This window comes from Hyperoodon ampullatus (assembly GCF_949752795.1).
Source record: "Hyperoodon ampullatus genome assembly, chromosome: 5".
Classification (NCBI taxonomy): Eukaryota; Metazoa; Chordata; class Mammalia; order Artiodactyla; family Ziphiidae; genus Hyperoodon; species Hyperoodon ampullatus.
The window spans coordinates 88,011,305-88,034,508 of NC_136918.1; the positions used below are offsets into that span (position 1 = coordinate 88,011,305).

A 23,204-nucleotide genomic window follows, 5' to 3' on the forward strand; every position below is an offset into this window, starting at 1 on the left:
CGGGGCCTGGTGGGCGTTGGGGGCTGGAGGCGGACTTTGACGCCCGGGAAGCTCCCCTAGCTCCCGCCAGGTGCCGCAGCCTTGGCCTGCTGTGAGCTCCGGAACACAGCGGAAAAGGGCTGTTTTTCTGGTTTGTTCAGGGCGCTGCCTGCCCTGCCTTTTGCTATTTGTACATATACAAAGCAGAAGCTGAGCCGAGGGCCTGATTGGGCGTCGGAGTGTGGCAGGGATGGACTTTCCACCCTCCTCCAGGAGCTGTCTGTTGCACGGGCTTGCCCCAGTTTTCGCTGCCTAGCAAAATTTCATTCATTTAATCAATATATAACTATGAACATATAACTGTCTCCTGCGTGCCAGGCATCGTGCGAGGTTCCGAGCCAATGAAGGTGCATAATACGAATACACTCCTTCCTCTTATGAGTCCAGAGTCAGGCAAAGACACCGTAATGAGTGGTGGAGGGAACAGCAGGCTCAGGAACCAGGCTGCCCAGATTAATCCCCTCTCACAGGGTTCCTAACTGCGAGACCTTGGACTTCCGTCTTTCTGTGCCCGGTTTCCTCATCTGGAAAGCTGACATAATGTTAGTACCCCCCTAAGGGAGTTGTTGCCCGATTCATAGAGTTGATATCAGCAAAGCACTCAAACATAGAGCAAACATTCATAAACGTTGGCTATTATCTACCTTTGGGAAGAGGAGTCACAGATATCCCACCATCACCACCACCACCCCACACACACACACACACACACACACACACACACACACACACACACACACTGAGGAAAAAGTATATGCACCCACTCACAATCCACAGTCCATAGTTCAGAACGTCTGGTCTTGAGAGCCTGAAATTATGTTTGCTGTGCAGGGTGTGCTGATCCTCTCAAGCTTCTGCTCAGAGCTGGCTTGCTTCCCTACTTCCCTGCCCCCAACAAACATACATACTGAGATGAGCTTGAGACATGGACCTGGCACATATAAATCAGCTCCATTTCAGAAGATGTTGACTTGTGTCCAAAAATCCAGCACCCTCGATACCTACTGTTCAGACACTGCCTAGATATCGGCTCTCTAGTTGTCTCTTGCCTGCTGCCAGCTCATCTGGACTCTGGACTCCATCTGCCTTCTGGATGGGGTTGTGCTAACTGCAGGCACTCAGCTGCTGGCCGGCACTGACTTCTGCTTTCTCTGCCCTAAAAGGCAGGACTCAGTCTGCATTCTCAGCTGGGATTTTGTAAGAGGCTTTCTAATGAAGGAGCAAGGGCTAAGGGAACCAAAAAGGGGCACCAAGGCACCCAAGGACTAGCAACAGCAGAAAGCCTTCCATACCCTGAGGTTTAAAAGGGACTAGAGCTGGATTAAAAACTAGAACCATCGGTTGGACCCTCTTGCTAGGATCTGTAGTCACAAAAATTTGCAGCCACTGCCAGGACTACAGTCCAGCAGAGAGGAAAAATTCTCTGATCTTTCTCTCCACCTGCCAGGGTTTTGCCCGTTAACTCCCATTGGAAACTGGTGATGGAGGTTGGGGGTCAGCCTCCCAGGCTAAGAGCAGAGAATGAATCAGAGGTGAAAAGAGAGAGGAAACTGCATGTATACCTTTCCCTGCAATAACTAACTTCTAGTCTTCCTTCTCGGACATTCAGTAGTCAGTAGACTCCTCTGGTCTGACCAGATTCCTCTTCCTGGCTGGTCCTTCCCTCTCCCTTTCTGTTGCCACTCCCCACGTCTTTGTATATGATGCTCCCTCTGCTTGAAATGTTTTTCCTTCCACTCCAGCCCACTTTCTGTATGGACAGCTCCCCTTCATCTTTAAATCCAAGCTGAAACACACTTTTCCCAATAGACCTTCTCTGATTCCCTTCCTCCACCAAAAGTTATCCACACTCTGCTACCCATACACGTTGTTCCTGTGCTAACCATGTCACATATTCAGTCTAATTTAATTCAACAAGTAGTACTGAATGCTCGCTATGTGTCAGGCATTCTTCTTGGTGCTTGAGATGTATCTGAAGAGATAGCTAAATAAAACACAATCACTGCCATTGTGAAACTAATATTTATTAGGGGGGAGCAAACTTAAATAATGTTTTTAGAATATTAGGAGGTGGTGCGTGCTATGGGGAAAAAAAGAGGTAAAGAAGAGTATGGGAAGTTGGAGAGCTGAGCGGTGCCGTTGGGAGTTGCAATTATAAATAAGATGACCAACTTAGGCGTCATTAGGAAAGTGAAATTTGAGTAAAGAGTTGAAGATGGCAAGGAATTAGCTCTGCAGATTTCTGAAAGAAGAAGGAACTCCAGGACAAAGGACCTGAGACTGGAGCCTGTCTGACTTTTACTGTCTGCGAATCAGTAAAGAGGCCAGAATGGCTAAAATGGAATATAAGCAGGAATTTTTTTTCCTTGTCTGCCTCCACCATTTGTTTAACCTCCTCGAGGTATCTATGTTCCCAGTACTCCGCTCTGTATCCAGCACAGTGACCTCTGTAAATGTTGATTCATTTGAATATTCTCGGTAATGACAGCTTGCTAGACCCAGGGCCTTAGACCCTGACTAGAACCATTAAAACCTCTCTAATCCTGACTCCTATCCTTACTCAGCCCCAGACCACCTTTCCCATAATTTCCTCATTTGACTGCAGGAGCTCATTCTCAGTGGGAGATTCCCTCTGTTGTGTAGGATGGATGGATTGTAGCTATCTTCCAAGCCTGGTTTCTCCATGAACAGATGTCTAAAATCTCCTTCACTCTCCCAGAGAACCAGAAAGCTACTGTTTCCTGTCACAAGCATATTCTACACCACATCTCTCAATGTCTTCTGAGTACCACGAGGTGAGGTTTATTTATTCTCTTATCTAGACTCGAATGCATTTCCAGAATTTCATAAGACTAGCCCTGTACACTGTTGACATCCCTATGGTAGTATAGGTTTTGAAGACAAGAAGAGTTAGGATCAAATTTAGACCCTCACTAACTGTGTGTTCTTAGGCAAGTTGTTTAAAGTCTATGAGCTTCTTTCCTCCTTATAAAATGATTCCTAACCAGTAGATTTAGGAGGATTAAATGAGGTAATTAAAGTAAAGCATTTATTCCTGTACCTGGTAAAAGCAGAATCGCAGTAAATATTCCTTTCCTTTCCATAACTATGAGTATCTCTGTAACTAATACCCACCTACCCCAAACTCTTTGCACCCAGCAATAACCTTTGATTCAATATACTTTCTTTTGATATTGATTTGTGTTCCTGTCTTGTCACATTTTCTGGATTGCTGACACTTGCTCACACCTCCCCATATTGCCTGAACTACTTAAATTCTTACTTGCAACCTGTTCCTGATTTCTGATAACTGCAAATGTCTTCATCTCCAGACAGCTGACCTAGAATGTAGGTGAATGTACCAACTTCTACTTGAGGACTTTTTTTATCCTGCCAGTCTGACTCTAAACTGAAGATTCAGATGATTTAGGAAGAAGTGTTTCTCCCTGGAGGTAGAACCAGGTTTAGATTAAATAATTCTTGTTGAAGTTTAGGGTTTGTGAATGAGGAATCAAGTTCTATCTAGATTTGTTTTTGTATTTTCTTCAAAACTGACTTCTATAGGGGTAGCTTTTTAAAGGATATTGTTCTTTCATAAATAGTTCTTTAAATGTGCTTTTTAAAAGTATACTGTTCTTGCACAAATAGTTCTTTTTAATATAATCTAAAAATTATTATTGACTCAAGTACTTTAGTTCGTTCAAGGGGGTCAAATGTAAATAACATTAAAAAATTCAAACATACTTCTTGCCAAGACTTGATGACCAGTATATAAGATTTTCAATTTTGCTTTTCTTGTCATAGTACTTGTTCTTCTTTCTTCATCTCCTTTAAGAGCAAATAATTTCCTAAATGGTTGTCATATAAAACAAAGTAACATCATTAAAGTGAGGTCACCAAAGCATCTCATTAGCTTCAAATAGATCTATGCCTCTTCAAAACACCACATTTTGTACCCATATGTTGACAGATGGCAAGCAGTACTATGCTGAACATCAGCAATTAGAGCAATTGGATCAGTCACTCAGGATAATCAAGCAGAAAACAAATGAGAAATAGTTGGTTGGCTTGTGGTATTTCATTTTGCAGTTTTCCAGGCACTGTGAAGGGTGAGTCCCTACAAATTCTCCCCAATAGTCTAGCACATGAAAATGCTCCTTTGTTTTTAGAGACCACTCCACTCTGTTAACTAAACCAGTCTTGGAATTTGCCTCTACTCACACCTTTGCAAAAATAAAGTCGATATTCCTACATCATTCAGGTTCTAAAGGCATCTTGGCATAAAGTAGCCAAGTAAGTTAAACTGGTGTTTCTCAACATTTCCCCCATGTCTGCACTGATGAGGAACATGGTACACTCACATTAGCACCAGCAAGTGCTTAGAATAGTAGCATGTATGCGTGGTTTGAAAACTCCCTCTGATGAATCTGATAGATCATGCTAACCATCCTCCATCTCCTAACTGAGATCACAAACTTATGCAAGGTTGTGAGGTATTTTGTTGAATAGTAAATCTCCTTAGAAATCACCATAAGTAAAAAGTACAATTCACCGTGTACCTAAGTCACAGCAATACCAGGCAAAATAAACCTAGGTTTTAAGAACTGTCAGCCTAATTTGTTCTTCTATGCCATGGGTTCAGTAGCTAAATCTCCCTTTGTGGATTAAGGAGAACACTTGGCCCTCTGAATTGCACTATGCCACAGCCAGTTTACTGAATCCTCAGGGATATATTCAGAGGTGTATCATTAAAACATTTTTCCTTTATCTGAAGGAAATAGTCTTTTAGCAAATCAAAATATGTTTTGTGAAATGGAAAACATTCACTATCTCAGAGAAATCATATCCAGGTTTCAGTCTTACTATCTGATCTGGGTTATGACACCTTTTACTCTCTCTTCTTTTGCTGTTACATTAAGATTTTCCGAGGTCCTATGAAATCCAGTTTCATTATTTTGGACCCTACTTAAAAATAACATTGCTATTACTTTCTTTGACTTTGTTCCAGGGAAAGAAATAATATCATTCTTCTCCTGTCTGCTGTTTTTACCTACTTGGTGATATTGTTAAGTACAGCCTCTATTAATGAAAAGTTTATTCTGAGATTATGTGTGAAACACTCTAAATAAAAACAAAACATGGGGCTTCCCTGGTGGTGCAGTGGTTCAGAATCTGCCTGCTAATGCAGGGGACACGGGTTCGAGCCCTGGGCTGGGAGGATCCCACATGCCACGGAGCAACTAGGCCCGTGAGACACAACTACTGAGCCTGAGTGTCTGGAGCCTGTGCTCCGCAGCAAGAGAGGCCACAATAGTGAGAGCCCTGCGCACTGCGATGAGGAGTGGCCCCCGCTTGCCACAACAAGAGAAAGCCCTCACACAGAAACGAAGACCCAACACAGCAAAAATAAATAAATTAATTAATTAATAAACTCCTACCCCCAACATCTTCAAAAAACAAACAAACAAACAAAACAAAACAAGTCAATAACTATGATGTATTGAGCATGTACTATAGGTTCACAACTATGCTAGGTATTACACGGCTCTGATAATAAAAGAAAGTTTTGGCCATTGGAGTTTTATAAAGGGATCAGAAGTCAGATGATAATATTCTGAAATTTTTCACTTTCAAAACAGTCGTCCAAAAATTCCTTTGTCTTTCAACTGCTGACCAGCATTGCCACAATTTTCTTAAATCCCCTGTAAGTGCTTTTAATCTAACTACCACAATGTTTCATTCTATCGTTTTAGTGAAGATTACTAATTAGTAATTGACAAATAAGTTTCGTTAGTTGTTTGATGGTTTCTCTGTATACAATATTACCATGTTACAGCTGAAGAAAAGTCCTGTGATATGGTTAGACAGATTGGATTGGAAAATAACAATATTGGTACTTCCTCTGTCAATAACTGAGTTTAGCTTTGTTTGCATTTGTGAAGGAGTCATTTTTATGCTTTTAATTTCATTAGAACACTGAAGATCTGGCATGGTTTTTTTAATGGAACTTATTTCAATAAATCAGTTTTGCCTGGATCCTTATAAATATCTGCCCTTGAATAGGAACATAAAGTAAGGTATGGATTCTTGAGCATCTCACCCACTTTTTATCTTATTTTAGATGTTTGGTTCATGACATTACTTTAGTTTTCTTCCATTCCTGAATCAATGGCCCTTTGATGCTTAAGAATGAATACAGCTCTATCCTTGAGACAATTTTTCAGGGAATAAAATACATATTAATCTTTCTGTCTTTCAATACCAAATGTATGCAATCTGAGAGTTCCAGAAGAAAAATATTATCTCATTTTACTGATAATTACTGCATTCTTTTTTAAAGAATCTATCACATAAAACATAGTCAAAAATCAAAGTTGCACAATTACAAAAGAGAAGGGACATATTTATGAATCCAGGGAACAAAGTTTGACACCCTTGTATAAACACCAGGAAAGTTTGGTCTTCCACATCCATGTCCCCAGCTAACAATGCCAGTCAAAATCCATTTTCCATCACTTTTTCTTCGACAGGACAAAGGTCCACCCGAATCTCCCTACACAAGAAGATAATGTAAGTAAAAAGCACATTTGTCCCATGGTCATCAATTTTGAATTAAGATGTCTAATGAATTGTGAGCAAACTCCTACTCTGACAGGTTCTTGCTTGGCTAACTACTATGCAGTTTGGGGAAGTAACAAGAAATAATGTGAAACTTCTAATGTCATTTTAGAATTATTTTTCCTATAATTAAAAAGGTGCATTCATCATAAGAAACTAGATTCTTTAGGCCAAAAGTGACATTAGAAGATTCTTGCAGAGGAAACAATTCTCACATACCTCTAAAAAAATAACAAACCTTAATAGTAGTAATAATGACAATAATAATAATAGCTAACATTTATTTAGTGCTGGTATGTGCTAATCACGGTTTTGGGTCATTTAATCCTCACAGTAACCTTTTGAGGCATGGTTATCTTGGAAGGTAGGTACACTCCTACCTCTGGGCCATGCAACTTTAGTGTTGGCTCATGGCCCTGAGGAAGAAAAAAAAGGAGACCCTGTTTAGTGAGCCAGGTCCAATTACGAAACCCCAAGGATCACTGGCTGATAGTTATCACAGAGAAATCACCCTCACTTGAGAGTCCTTTCTGACATCTTAACTCCAAAAGCAAAGGCTGAAATAATTCAATGTTTAAACAGAATTCCTACAGTGCTCATTATTTAAAGTGTAATATCTGGATTTTTATTTTCTTATTTTGGAGCATACCTGAAGCTACACCTTACTCAGAGGCAAAGATAAAAAAAGCATTCCGAATGTGTCCCTGGATGCCACCCCTACAATTCTAAACCTGATTAGGTGAATTCTAACTAGTAGGAGACTGAGATCTTTTTATTTTAACTGTTGCCACACCGACTCCACGAAGTCTAATTTAACCTCTAAACCCGGGTGGCTATGGGGAACAGGACTATATAACCGACTAGCTGCAGGAAGCACCCAAAATATAGTAGCTTTAGCATTAAGAGGTAAGGGTTCAAATCCCAGCTCAACTAGCTGTGTTACCTTGGGTAATTTACTTAGGCTCTCTGTGCCCCAGTTTCCTCTTCTATAAAATGGGGATGAAAAATAATTTGAATGAATTTATGTAAAGGACCTAGTACAGTGCTTGCCACAAAATAGGAGCTTAGAAGATAGAAGTCACTACAGTATTATAATAAGATGATTTTTAAGGTTATGTAAAGATGCGGGAACAGCTCCCCTGCCCTTCTCATTCTCTAAATCACCTGTTCACTTTTTGGCAATCAAATAGATATCTGCATACATTGGAATCTGAGGCTCATAGAAATGTCCCCCCAAAGGTGACCTTCAACTTCACCACTGTCAGGAGGCCTATCCAGAGGCATAAAAATGAGTGTCCCTGTCACCTCTCCCACTCCGCTTTCCTTTCCCCCAGCCTATGCGTTAAAGGAGTAAGTAAATAAAATACTGTTTCTTTAGAAGGTACATGGCCACTGCTAAGAAATAGGTAGTGATCCTAAACCACTGTGTGTGTGCGTTCTGCTTTGTTTTTTAGTTTTTCGTTATAAGAAAATCATGGCAGAATGATAAATGCTGACTTCATTCCCTAATTGTTGGAGGAAAATACATGGTGACTAGAAAATGAGTTTTACAGATCCAATTACTATTTAGTCACCTTTTCCTGATCTCAGACAATTGGATTATAATTAATATATGAATGAAGGTAGGCCCCTGCCCGAGTTATTGCCCAGTGTTGTATAGATTAAACATGAAAGCATCTATGGAAAGTACACCATGTTAGGCAAGGGAAATGTAAGATGACTTACCCTGCAAGCATCTTTCTTGCCTGACATGACGCCCGCACAGAGCATCCTCGAAGTGATGATCCCATAGGTGGAAACACAGAGGGTTTGGTCAATGAGCTCTACCTCTGCTTGCTGCAAAACAGGGGAGCCTTTATTGTCTGGAAAACACATAGAAGTAGAAATCACAGTAATGATTACATTTACTTTATTAGACAATTTACTCATTTTCTCCTTTTACCCTCATAACAATTTTTTAGGTAAATTCTATTATGATAACCATTTTTCTGATGAAGAAATGGAGGCTTAAGAGGATAAAGGACTTAACCAGTGGCACAAGAATAGCGAGTAACAGAGCAGGATTCAGATCCAAGGCCTGACTCGACCATCTGAGCTACTGTGCCATACTCCTTCACCAAGTACCTCCTGCCTTCAGGACTGTGAATCAGCAACAGTTATTACCAATACTCACTGGTCAGGAAGACCCCTTAAGTGGAGCATGATAACTGACGCATGGGAGTATCCTAGGAACCATAAAAACATAATACTGTGGATATAGCCCTTTCACTTCCTTTTCTAACCTATGTAGCTAAGATGATTCAGAAAAATAAACACTCACACACTCATGCTTGTAAAGAAAATGTCCCATGATATGGTGGTTGAATAGACTCTTTCCTCTTGTGATATATGATGATGTAATTAAAGTCCTGAGCACAGTCCTGATAGGTTATAGGTGTTCGAGCAGTGATCTGCCTTCCCTCAGGAGGGCCAAACAGGTGGTGAATTTCATGATTTCAATAACTAAATGTAGGCAGTTAGCACTGGAGAAGCTGCCCATAGTGAATCTTTAGAGAGTGTCAAAGCAAGGCCAAGACTTACAGAAAACGTATCTGTCCTAAGCCCTTGGAAATGACTGCAAGGGAATCCAAGATGACTGGGAGATCAAGGGAAAGCATTAGCTCTAACCTTTGGATTAAAACTTTGGATTCCTCTCCATACTGTGTATTTAGAATCCTAGGCCATAAAAACCTTGGCAGGACAGATGTAGGAACTTCCCTACCATAAAGTCTGACCTTTGTGCATATGAAAAAGGATGCCCCCTCTGGGTGGAAGAATTGTAAAAAGGCATCCTCTCTGCGTGGATCAATTCTAGGCTGATTTAACCCCTTATGCCTGAATCTGAAGTCTGGTAAGCTAAGGGCAGGCTGGATTTCAGCCCTCACTCTCATTCACTTGGCCAGTTAGTTGCCCTTGTAAAGGACATACTCGTATCATCCTCCAGACAACTGTCTATGAATTGACACAGTAAGGTGTGTGTGTTTGTGTGTGACAGAGTATCCTTCTCTTCTTTATGAAAATGAGTCAATTTTTTTGGATGAAAGGGAACTAGCAAACCCCTCTGAGTTTGCAAAGGGCCCATACTATCTATCCAGCCCTGCCTTGCTCAAAGAGCTTCCCTTAAGAAGTGGGTCCTGCTTCTTTTTGAGGCAAGGGGAAAGCATCATAAAACAAGAATTATAATACTCTCCTCCATTCCACCTCTCAGAGTTTTTAGAAGGCTCCATGAGATCATATACAAAAACCCTCTCCATGAACCCTAAAGCACTACACCAACACGAGTTACTATGATCTGGAGAGGAGGGCATGGTGTTCACTGACACATACACACCTGCTTCATGCCTTCGCCCCCAGCCGGTCACCCAGCACTTCTCTCCACTGCGTACTTTCTGGCCAGCAGGAGGAATGCATATTGGCTGAATGAGCTGTTTCAGGGTCTCAGGCCAGGCGACACTGAGCTGTAGCAACGCAATATCATAGTCAAAGGTCTGGCTGTTATAGTACTCGTGGACCACAATTCTTCTCACTGGGGAGACGAACTTGGCATTCCCCTGCACGTACATGCCAAGGTGAGCAGTCCATGGTGTGGGGTCGGAGAGTCTGGTACAAAAAGAATGAAGCACAGAGTCAGAGGCCTGAAGAACCAGACATGGTTTGGAAAAGAGCACTCCACAGAGGGAGGAGGGCTGCAGGAAGGGAGGTCTGACTTTCAATCCCTATCCTAGACGTTGCCTCTGTCCATGGGCATGGCAAGGAACACAACTTCTCTGAGCCTCCCTTGTCCCCTTAGTAAAACCAAAGATGGAGTAAGGTAGAGCAGGGCTGGTGGATGATAGTTAAGTTCTAGAAAATTTCCTCAACCACACTCTAAGGACCTGCTGGCAATTTTCTTGCCACCAGTATTTCAGGAATCACACACAGGTCAAGATTGGTAGTGACTGGAATTCATTTGTTACCTTCTCCCTATTCAAGCTGACAGTGGTATTTGATGGAGACAGACAGGGCCAGTAAGACGGTGGTCTGGGGATCCTTTTACCAAATTCAAATGATATGAATACCAAAATAGATTAGAAATCAAAGTATTCCAAGCAGGAATGTAAGGAAACTTCTTCTTGAAAACTACCAGAAGCCTTAAAGATCACTGCTCTAACTGTTCAAACTTGACTATTCACAGGGTCCCACTCCCTATGAGCCCTTCCAGAATTCTAATCCTGACCCCAGTATCCTGGCATGAAGTCACCGAGGGTCTTGTAACCTCCACCTGAGGTTTCTGTCTCCATGGGTGTAGCAGCCTTGCTCTGGTGGGGTGAAGAGAATGTGGAAGCTTTGGAAGAAAAATAAGGACAGATCCCAAAGAGTGTGGCCCCTTATCTGCTTAGCTGACATCTCATGGGCAGCACTGGGGACCCAGGGGAGTATTGAGGGTCACGTATTACTTGGAGCAGTTTCTTAGCATAAAAGACTAATGGTGGAACAGAAGTGTAGCCGTTTTAGTCATTAACATGAATCCTGTAATTTCCAGGAGAAACAAATACTCTAATTGTATAAATTCATTGAAATACTCCACTTTAAAAAATTCTGAATGAGAAATGAATGGCATATTTTTGTACCTAAGCTCCAATAGATTCCAAATAAGGTTACTTTTTAGTTGTTTTCTGAGCTTTCTTTTCACCCTTAGCTGGGAGAGTGTCTGCCCCATAATAACCCCATTTAGTAATGGCAGACAGAGCCCTTCGGACGACAACCCTAATGGACTTTTTCATGATCCCCCCATGATATTGTGATTTATAATAAGAAATATGTACTTGGTTTTCCTTCCATTTGGCATAGAGCTCCTAAAACCCTTGGAATTTCCTAAGTGATGAGAGGGGCAAATGTGTCTTTTGTTATGTTAATGAGGTTACTTTGGGACTGCAGCTAAGGCTGGGGGCTGGTCACCAGGAGAACCAGCTATGTGATTGGAGGGTTAGAACTTTCAGTTACACTCCTGACCTCTAGGGAGGAATGAGGGGCTAGAGGTTGAATCCATGGCCAATGACCAATGATTTAATTAATCATGGCTCTGTAAGGAAGCTTCCATAAAATTCCAAAAGGACTGGGTTTGGAGAGCTTCCCAGTTGGTGAACGCATGGGGATTCGGAGAGAGTGATGCACACCAGGAAGGCATGGAAAATTCTGTACCCTTTCTCATACCTCGCCCTATGCATGCCTTCCATCAGACTGTTCCTGAGTTATATCTTATTATAATAAACTAGTAAGCCAACAAGTAAAATGTTTCTCTGACTTCTGTGAGCTGCTCTAGCAAATTAATAAAATCCATGGAGGGGGTCATTAGAACCTCCACTCTATAACCAGTCAGTCAGAAGATCAGGTGACAACCTAGGCTTTGGATTGGCATCTGAATTAGGGGGAGAGGGGTAGTTTTGTAGGACTGAGCCCCTAAACTGTTTAATCTGTCTATCTGGGTAGACAAAGTCAGAATTGAGTTGAATTATAGGACACCCAGCTAATGTCAGAGAATTGCTTGGGACTGTGGGAATCCTCCCCACCTCTACACTGGAAATTGGATGCAGAATCGCTACCCTCACGCTCTAAATAGGGATACCTGTACCCCAGTAATCCCTTAATACCCGTTCTCCACACATTCCCATACTCTATGGTCTTCACACGTTCCCACAGAATTCCTTCTGACTTGAAAGCCCTATCCTATTTTCTCAGTCTGGTAAAAGCCTGTTCATTATTGATATTCCTTTGTGTTCTTCTCTTTATATCAATAATACCTAAAAAGAATGTTTGGCATACAATTGATGTCACAAAAACAAAACAAAATAAAAAACCACCAACTGAATGGATTGAATGTGTCCAACAGGGAGCTTCTTCCCACAACATGGGAGCAGGTGTATGGTCTGTGGTCTGTGGTCACTTCAGAGTAAGAATTGAGATGCCCTACCTGTTTCCATGGAAACAGTGGGCGGCCGAGAGAAGCCACTCCCTGGAGATGACTGAGGCTCCACAGTAGGCAGATCCAACAAAGTGGAGGCTGACTTGCCATGGCCAACCCCCTTCCAGGGTGTCGGTGCCCCCGATGATGCGGTGGAGGGTGGAGGGACTCCTGCTGCAGCCTTTAGGAGAGGAAGGGTCACATGAATTAAAGGCAGACTTGGAAGAAAAACTGGAAATCCAGTCAAGTTTTGAGCTGGGTTGGGAACTGACTAACCAGATAAGCAATTTGAAATCCCCTGTTTATCTAGAGAGGCGAGATGGGGGTCTGTCTGAAACCAGCACCAACAAATCACCACCTCCCTCCTGAAAATAGGCCTTGACACAGAGTCTCTGTACAATAACACACATGAGGGGAGGAGGGGACCTATTAGTAACAGCTGTACTGATAAGAACAGGAGCCGTGGAGTTCAGGTTGTTAGGTAGAGAAAAAAGATTAGTTCCAAATGCAACAGAATTGAGAAGAGTGTCCTTGAAGTTGTGCTGATTTGGGAGAGAATTTGTAAGTCCCAAACAAATGAAAACCTAGTTGGACTTACCTGGTGGCACAGTGATTAAGAATCTGCCCGCCAATGCAGGGGACACGGGTTCGAGCCCTGGTCCGGGAAGATCCCACATGCCGTGGAGCAACTAAGCCCGGGGAACCACAACTACTGAGCCTGTGCTCTAGAGCCCGTGAGCCACAACTACTGAGCCTGCGTGCTGCAACTACTGAAGCCCACGCGCCTAAAGCCCATGCTCTGCAACAAGAAACGCCACCTCAATAAGAAGCCTGTGCACCGCAATGAAGAGTAGCCCCCGTTCGCCGCAACCAGAGGAAGCCCGCGCACAGCAATGAAGACCCAATGCAGCCAAAAGTAAAATAATTAATTAATTAAAAAAAAAAAACCTAGCTAAGAAAAACTAGTTATCAGAGCAATTATTTTCCAGTGTAAATAGTATTGATAAGGATACATAATTAACAAGTTGGCACATGGCCAATTAGAAACCACACAACTAATAATAACATAGGGTGGATTACTGTTCTCAGGTCATAGCTAAGGAACAAACCAGCACTTGATATTGATCACAACATAAGGCATAATTAACAAAGTCATCCATGGCATTCCAGTACCTATTTCCTTTCTCATAGGTTTTTTAATTTAAGAGCTTATCCCTTGATTAGAGTTATTAGAAAGTGAAAGTTCTCAGTATAAACATCTAGTGCATGAATGCTTATTATCAAGAAAGAAGACAGACACCACCCTAGAATTTTTAATTCTGAGAAACCATTTCAGATTCAGTTCACCAATGTTTACTATTCTTCCCTGGCCTGTGGCAACTTCTGCCTGGGGCATTACACCAAGAAGGGAATAAAAATGAAAAAACAGACCAACTGAGGAACAAATACAAAGGATCAGAAGGAACATGTTTCTACTCACTGCAGCCTTGCTCATCACTTCCATCTGGACAGTCCACAGTGCCATCACATTTTGCATTTTGTTTCCTAATGCAAATATCATTGCCACACTTAAAAGTTCTGTTGTTGCACGGAATACCTAAAAATGAGCAAAGGAGAAAGGATTTTTCCTACTCAGAGACAGATTTGAGTGAATGACACTGAATTCCGTCCACAACGGATGGCTTAGCCACAGGATCGGTGTTTGCTGCTCTGGGAAACATGGCAGAGGGAAATGAAGCGACCCCACACTGTCCCGTCCCTGCATCTCAGCAGAGCCACTGAAAGGAAGGCAGGCAGGTGCACTGGTTGAGAATCAACCCAATAGTCTCTCCTTTCTTCCACTGTAGGGGAGATGCCAAGCAGTTGGCCATATCAGTGGCTTAAGCCATGGCTTCTTTGCCATTATTTTACCTTGTTCTCCAAGAAAATTTCTGAGCAAAAATCAACACCATACTCAGTCCTTTTATACCACTGGGGGTGGGGGGGAATGGACAGATTTTGTGAATTACTGCACATTTGTTCACAACTCTGGCAGTGTGTGTTTTTGCAGGGGCCAGAATAGATCATACCCTATCACAGTATCTGGCAAATCCCCCTATATCCGATCCTCAGTTTCCTTGAGTCGTGAAGAGCATTAGAAGCAAGTCAGCAAGGAAAATCTTCCAGAATTCACACACACACACACACACACAAACACACACACACACACACACGCTCCACCCCAATTAGAGTGACCAACTCTTCCACTTTGTCTGGGCCCAGGAGGATTCCCTGGACCTGGGATTTTCCGTGGGGAAACTGGGACAAGCCGATTGCCCTAACCCAAGAGAGATATTTTGATTTGGGCTTAGAAGAGTCTGGTTAGAAGAACAGCAAAGTGCAGAGGGCTCCTCCTCACTTTGAGTGCAATTCTGCTCATCCCGGCCATCCTCACAGTCCCTGAAGCCGTCGCAGACCAGAGGGCCGTGCTGCCTGAAGGAGCTGGAGTTGCAGGCAGGTCTAAGAGTCACTGGAAGGAGAACAGGCAGAAAGCTCGTGAGCCCGAGACATCAGTTGGGACTCCCTGATGACCAGCAGTGCCCCTCAAAATGTGCAAATGGTTAAGATGACTTAAACAAAACAAAACATGTGTTTTCTCAAAACTGACACCTCCATGAGGAAAAGCAGATGTTTAAATTTTGGTGTAATTCTTAGCACTTTGAGTTTGTCAGATATGACTTTTGCTTGTGGAGAAATACATTAAACTCTGGTGGTTTGTTTCTTTAATTACAATTAAATGCATCATAAGTTGTTAAGGAAAATAAAAATCATAAACTGTTATCTAAATTGGACTTGTCTATCTTCCTAAACAAAGTGGAGTGTCCTGAGATTGGGGATTTTGTTTTACTCATCTCTGTTCTTCTGGCACCTGATCAAATAGTAGGTGCTCACTAAAAGTTTGTAGACTAGATTAACGAATGTGAGATCTTAAAGAACAACAGACTTGTAGTCTATTGGTAAGGAAAACTCTCTTTAAAATTATTTTACCCTGAGACATTCATTCCCTGAACTAGGAAATACCAGTGTAAATCTATTACAATTTTTCTTCTTTGGAATATTTTCGGGAATTGCCTTTAGACCAGTGACAGACACAATATAGTAGCAAGCGCTCTTAGAAGGTATAATTCTTTAGACATTTCTGGTTTTTTGAAAAGTTATCATTTTTGTTATCTGCTCCTGTTTTTTCAGAGGTATGTCTTGTGAGGAGCAGGGGGGAGGACGTTGCTGCCCTGAAATAGTTCATTTATTTACTCTGAGAGTATCTAGTACCTAGGCAACTCCTAGAGAACAGCTCCCAACATGGCATGATGAGAAATGATAATTACTAAAAAACAGTCCTTGTTACAAAGTAACAATAATCACTTTCATTTGGAGCATAATAGTAGGGAATAAAAATAACATAAAAAACAAAAGCAACCTCAATCACTATATAATGGTATTTATTTTCTTAAGAAATAGAAGACCCTATAGATTTAAATTGTTAATGAAGCCTAAGTTAAGAGGGTTTTATTTTGTTTTGTCAATTAAAAAAAAGGGTGTAGAGTTACAGGTTATTTTTTTATGAACATAATTTTTCAGTTAGTTATATTAACTTTAATATTTCTCCAAAATATAGAAAGATTAAATAGCTTCATCATTGCAATTGTATTGGAATTAAACTCTGGATCTTTAGGAGAAAGGGTTGCCAGTGGTGTCATATGGTCCAGTGAACTACTCTCCCCATATTACTCCCTGAAACTGGAGATAGATTCAGGAATTATGTGCAAATAGTAATGAAAAACCAATACAGAGACTCTCTGCCCAAAATAAGAATATCCAAAACCCCACCACTTAGTTATTACCAATGTGATGTTGATGCAAACTATACTGGTAAAAAAAAAAATCAATTCTTTTATTCTCAACACCTGTGCTCCATAAATGAGCATGCTGAAAGTGTTTACTTCTCTGCAGATTCTGAACTTCTTTCTAGAGGAAAGATCCGTGCTTTAAAATAGGATTATGTTTCAGATTGTGGCTGATTGATTTACTAACCATAGATCCTCATTCTCTATGATAGTATTATGCATCCCCACCCTTGCCATGGCCCCAAAGTGTGCAGAATAAACTTCCCTGCCCCTTGACTATGGCCTCAGCTATTTGACCGATGGAATATGACACAAGTGATGATGTGCCAGCTCCAAGACCAGGACTTAAGAGGAACCTTATATTTTTGGTCACCCCTCCTTTGCTTCCACCACTGCCAGGGCCAGGCCACTAGCTCAACAAGGAAAAGAACCATGAGGAGTAGAACCAACCCCAACCTGAGAAGAACCAAGCTCAGGAGGCTCCACGGCTTAAAGCAGTGCCAACCAGCTGAGGCCAGCCTAGATTGGTCATACCTGAGACAACACACAGATGAATGATCCAGAACAAATGATTGTCGTAAGCCACTGAGTTTGGGGGATAGTTTATTATGTGGCAATAGATAACAGCTACAAAAGACCCAGGATGTGCATCAGCAGCAACAGTGATCCTGACAAGCTATTTATTCCTAAGAAAGTCATAGTAAAAGCTTAAATACCCACCACAGAAGAGTTCATCACTTTCATCAAAGCAGTCATTTACTCCATCACAGCGCTGGGCCTGAGGGACACATAAACCGGAGGAGCATCTAAAAGATCCAACAGGACAGGCTAGAGACAATAAGACATAGGAAATCTGTGTGGGTCCCTAAAAGTCACCAGACCACATTAACAAAGAAATGTGAATTGTTAAGTGGCTGAGTGGCAACATAGCGGTAGTAATTATACAATTTCTCCATCAAAGCAAAGCTATAGCTGGTAATTGAAAGACCAAAAAGGACTATTTAAGAACAAAGAAATCAAACTAATCCACCAGAAGCTCTGAGTCAACATTGCAGGCAGGTCACATGTACAAATTCCTACACCTCCATCCTCGACTCAGCAACCTGGCTTTATCACAGACTTGAAGAAAGAGAAAGCTGGAAGATGCCTTTGAGTCCAGTAGGCTCAGGGTGCAGTCTTTAGAATCCTCGGGGAATTTAAATGGCCTTCTGGTGTTTCTGAATCCCCTATGACCAGATGCATTATTCTGATGGTCTGTGCCTTTAATTACATTTTCAAGGGATCTCTACGGCAAAATGTATTAGTAACCACTGATCTTAGAAGTTGGACCTAGAGAGATTAGTGACTGGTTTCAAAACTCAGGACTCTTAGGGCACTTCAACCAGGCTACTCATCAAAGATCCATTCCCTGGAATGGAATCTTTAATCCTGGGCTTATAGCTAAACATGATAGTAATAGTAAATCCTTTCTCTCTGCCGGGGTCTGAATATTTGTGTTCCCCAGCCCCCAAATTCATATGTTGAAATCCTAATGCCCAGGGTGATGGTAGGGGGAAGCGGGGCCTTCAGGAGGTGATAAGTGACGGAGGCAGAGCCCTCGTGAATGGGATGAGTGCCTGCCTTTATAAAAGAGGCCGCACAGAGCACTCTCACCCCTTCTGCCATGCGAGGGCACAACGAGAAGTCTGAGACCAGAAGACGGCCCTCACTCGACCATGCCGGGCACCCTGATCTTGGACTTCCAGACTCTAGAACTGTGAGAAATAAATTTCTGTTCTTTATAAGCTACCTAGCCTGTGCTTCGTGCAAAAGAATGGGGAGGCTGTATGGTCAGGTCAACCACTAACTCAACGGCACATGATGGAGAGCATGAGCTCCTAGGAAATATTCATGGTTTGAAATAAGAGTTAAAAATAAGATAGCTTGGGCTTCCCTGGTGGCGCAGTGGTTGAGAGTCCGCCTGCCGATGCAGGGGACACGGGTTCGTGCCCCGGTCTGGGAGGATCCCACATGCCGCGGAGCGGCTGGGCCCGTGAGCCGTGGCCGCTGAGCCTGCACGTCCGGAGCCTGTACTCCGCAACGGGAGAGGCCACAGCAGTGAGAGGCCCGCGTACAGCAAAAAAAAAAAAAAAAAAGATAGCTTACTAGTTACCTGTATCATTGATGGGAATTATAATATTCTGATATTCAGAAGTGTAATAATTCTGAATCCAGAAGCAGGTATATTAGCATTGACAAAGTAGGAAGGGTCTAACTGAGCTTTCTCTCAGGACTTAACCTCATGGATTCCTAAGTGGTCAAGTCTTATTTTCCCTCTTTTAAAATGGGTTGAGACACAATCACTGTTTCTCCAAGCACAGAGTGGCATCCCAGTGGCAGGAGAAGTGACTGTAGGTGGAATACAGACGAAAGTCTCCTATTTGAATTGTCATATATTTTAATTTCTACTACCAAAAAATACAATTAGATTATTAAACCTCAGAGACTACTGTTTAAGACAAAAAAAACAAAAACAAAAAAAAAAACGGGTTGAGAATTTCCTGCGTCAGTATCTACTCTCTCCAGCACTAATGACTTCCCTCAGACATTGCCTTTTCTGCTGACCGCTTCCTGGCCACTGTTCCAGCAGTTCTCAGTGTGAAGTTCAACACTCTGCAGGCTGATATTTGGACTCTCCTTGAAAGACCAGTCCTTCTATGCATCAGAAGTCACAGTGAGTTGCAACTGCTGCCCTCCGATCCATCAAATGTTGGCGTAAACCTCATATTTACAAAAAATTATGGCCAGCAAGAAGAACAATGAATCAAGAAATTGTCCTATATTTCAGGAATAATGTAAGAAACTACTTTTCAATTGTAATAATGATATTATTTCTTCTATAATTTAAACTTCAGCATAATAAATACATAATTGTATGTAATATTTATCATATATTTTGTTCCTACTATATAGTTATTTAAATATTATTATAAAAGTATACTAGTCAATAGCAGAAATAAAGAAGGAGTTTTCATTCCTTAAATTCTCATCGTTTAGAGTCATAAAGTGTTAGCCTCTGTTTAACCCTTCATTATGGTTTTCTAAGGGGCTGATCCCCGGCTTACGTTGACTGATGTTGTAACTGCCATATTCCACCAAAAGTGGCTTGTCCGAAAGCCTTGAACTGCACTGAAGCTGAACGTGAACCAAGGAGTTGGGCACTCGGAAAATCGTCTGGTGATCCATGTAGGAGCCGCAGTACCTGAGGAGTAAGGGTAGGGGGACACACAGCATGAGGGCCTGTCAACTGCATTCCTGTCTTCTGTCATCAGCGAATTCACTGATACTTTGGTCATTTAAGCTTCATAAACGGAGATGCTTATGGTAGAGCTGATGGTAGTTATCCACCCTATGCTAAGTGATTGCCATTGAATCACTTCTGTCCCCTTGATTTTCTCCTCTGCTAAATAAAACAATAGCAGTACTACCAACTATCTGTTACCTGTTGCTTTCCTCACCAATACTTATAATTAGAAGAAATACGGGTTTAATTCTCCTACGCCTCTCTCTTCTTTGAACATAAATAACTGCCTAACAAAAAAAGAATTGCCTACTCTGGCCACAAATCTCTCTACAGGGCAGAGTGGAATCCATGAACTCAGGTTGAAAACGTGCAGAGAATTCCAGCAACACTTAAAGCAAAAGACAACAATCTTTCAATCTAAATTGAACTCTGATATGCACTTCAGGGCTTGTCCTTGGCAAAATTTCAAAATAGTGATGTCCATCTGCAATATCCCCCTACCTTGGTTTTTCTTTTCATCACCTAGGAGAAAATGTCCCCCATATTAGTTATCCTTGCATGAGCACTGCCGTTAGTGGAACATGAAGTATCATTACACTGGGGCCCATGGTGAGTTAGGCTTCTGCCTTGTGTGAGCAAGACTTTCCCAGGTGTCTATTGTTTCTCAAAGGGAAACAGTAGACACTAGGCTTGAAGGAGGACGTCCTCCACTGGAATCTGTGAATGCCCATCACTCCAGGTCCCCAAAGCATTTGGGAACCACACATTTCATGGGTCAGATGTTGGCATTCAGTGTGAAGAGCACAGGGATAACCTATCATTTTACAGTTCAAAGCATTCACGTATATTTCAGGACAAATCTTTGCAATTGGCTGAAGTTCAGGAGCTGATCAGCGGGTAGACCAGCCCCTGGGATACGAGGAAGAGACAGCAGCTGCAGGTGGCCACCTGGCTAAGCAGAAGCCAGCATCTGAGAGGTGCCTGAAAGCCTAGTCAAGCTTTTGGGGCCAGAGTCTACTCTAGTTGGTCATCTTGGGATCAGAAGCCTGCATTCTAAAATCATGATGATTGTTATCTGTATCTCATAGTTTTTATTGGAATTCTCCATTAATATTTACTAGAGTTTTCTTGCAAAGATTAGCCTCACTTCGACATTAAAGAGGAGTTAAGAGGAAAGGGGTCAAGCATGAAACCATGCTTGGGCTGGAGTTTACAGGGGGACAGTATGTAATGGGGCATAGTGGAGGTTTATGAAATGAACGTAAAATAAATCGAGAGATTGGAGAAACCCAGCAAGTGTTAGTTTACGTGGGCAGACACGTGACAGGTAAGAAAACTGAGACATAAAGAGGTGAAGTAATTTGTTAAAGTCCAAATAGTAAGTAAGCAGAGGCAGCATTAGGACACAGTTCACCGGATACTAAACCCTAGCACTTTCTAACGCACCAACAGCCTTGCCCTCCGGAACTTTGCTGGACAAAAGCTTAGGAAGGCTGTCCATTTCTTCAGGTTTATATACTGCATTCTAGGTGCCCTGAGCACTCATACCCCGCCCCTATGTTCTCTGAATTCAGGATCACTAGGCTTCCTGGTGTCAGCATTACTTTTTCTTCCTTCTCCATGACAGACCCAAAGCCTTTAGGCTAACCTTAGCAGCAAGGTGCCAGGAATTAGTTCAATTAGAGCCTTTCTAATGAAAAGGACTGATAATGGGAAGGGCTGGCATTTTAAATCCCATGGGTACAACTAGTATCAAAAGACTCCGATAGAATTTCAGCCAACCCACAAGACAAAATGAAGAGCTGGTCCTTCAGGGAAAGTATTTAGGGCAGAGAGCTTTCCTGGTATTTGCAGGAGGAAACTATTCATATTTTGGCAGCAATACATCATGGGTGGCAGGGGTTGTTACTTAGGAGGAAAAAGCATCTCATTTTCAAAGCACTGCTTTATTTTAAGCATACAAGCTTACAATAGATTTGTAAAGATTTGTTTTCTGGACCTCTAATTAAATACCAAAATGCAATATCTTTCAAGCCTTGGGGCACATTCCATAGTATTTATGCATCCAATGTCATTTCCTTAGCAATCCTATTAATCATATTAATCATAGCTAAGATGTTCTGGTGTGTGGTAAGCATCATTTCATTGAATTCTTACCAAAAATCCCCACCTCATTACCTCATTTTACAGACTGACAAAGTGATTAAATAATTTGTCCTAGTTAATGTAGCTACTAAACAACAAGGCTGCAATTTGAACCTAGGTCTTCTGCCTCCTACTTAATAGACCCTTGATTCAAAAATACTCCCAAAAGGAGTACAAGCCACATGTTAATAATGGATCCAAGAAAGCCATTAAATCAGGGAGATTCTATTCCAAGTCATTGATTCTAGGATCAATGACTATTTAGCAAGTCATCTAAGAGTCTAAATGAAATCAAAGAAGGTTGTTCAGGAAAATCATTTAGAAGGGGAAGGTTTCATTCATGGAATAGCTGTGAGCAAAGAATTAGCAGACAAGTCCCGAAGGCTAACTTCACAAGTTTCCTTAAAGTAAACTGAGAAGCTATTTGGCAAAGACAGGGCATCCTGTATTTTTTTTTTTTAATACAAGACCTATTATAACTTTAGAAGCAAGTAAACATAACAAGAGCTAAAGGATGAATTAAGGGAGAGAGTAAGGACCTTCTAGATCAGTTCGGGAAGCCCAGGCGCCTAAATTTCTCTCAGCTTCTTTCTCCTACTGCACAGAATTGGCTAATGGTTTCTAGCTTTTGTAATCATCAGGACTTCTATTTACTATTTTCCTCCATGGCTGCAATGGTTTTTCTGCCAATTATTTTTGTAAAGTATGGAGCGTGTACATCCATAGCCCAACAGCACAGAGCAGTGATAGAAACAGGGACTTGGGAGCCATAAGGACTTGAATCCTGGGTTAACCTCTTATGAGCTGAGTGACCTTGAGCAAGTTATTTAACTCCTGTAGTCCTCAGTTCCCCGGTCTGTAAATAGTAAAGTGCAGACTCTCTGGGGGAAAGGAATCCAAGGCTTTGAACTCCTGGGTGAGGCTTTTCATTGGATTCTTCACATATGGAAACCACTTACATGTGCTCATTAATTTCCCACCATCCATGGTCACAGCCTTTCATACTCTTCTTGGTTATTGAATAGTTATGGAATTTCAGTGCTATGCCGAGAGTTGATAGGGGAGTCTATAAAAAACAAACGTAAGTCAGAAAAATGACTCAGTTGAAGAATATGTTTCAGACTAAGATTTTGTTACTCAGAACGCATTCCTTGGGCTTGCTATTTTAAGGGCATTTTATTCACTGTGCCCTGTGGCCCTTGGTGGGGTAGACCAGTTCCCCTGAACAAACTGACCTGAAGAGGAGAGCACGACA

The 23,204-nt window shown here is 41.8% G+C and overlaps 1 protein-coding gene across 2 annotated transcripts in view; it reads right to left on the reverse strand.

Moving 5' to 3' along the window:
• Positions 1 to 6,421: 6,421 nt before the first annotated feature.
• The window catches only part of TMPRSS7 (transmembrane serine protease 7), a gene marked incomplete at both ends in the record, with an annotated part of 47,876 nt that continues 31,093 nt past the window's right edge, over positions 6,422 to 23,204 (reverse strand). For both annotated transcript variants that reach the window (XM_079705087.1, XM_079705088.1), the window contains 9 exons: positions 6,422 to 6,592; positions 8,383 to 8,519; positions 10,028 to 10,296; positions 12,647 to 12,818; positions 14,118 to 14,234; positions 15,036 to 15,146; positions 17,242 to 17,349; positions 19,626 to 19,762; positions 22,909 to 23,015. In XM_079705087.1, coding sequence (XP_079561213.1) covers positions 6,422 to 6,592; positions 8,383 to 8,519; positions 10,028 to 10,296; positions 12,647 to 12,818; positions 14,118 to 14,234; positions 15,036 to 15,146; positions 17,242 to 17,349; positions 19,626 to 19,762; positions 22,909 to 23,015 — 1,329 coding nt within the window. The remainder of the gene's footprint in view (positions 6,593 to 8,382; positions 8,520 to 10,027; positions 10,297 to 12,646; positions 12,819 to 14,117; positions 14,235 to 15,035; positions 15,147 to 17,241; positions 17,350 to 19,625; positions 19,763 to 22,908; positions 23,016 to 23,204) is intronic.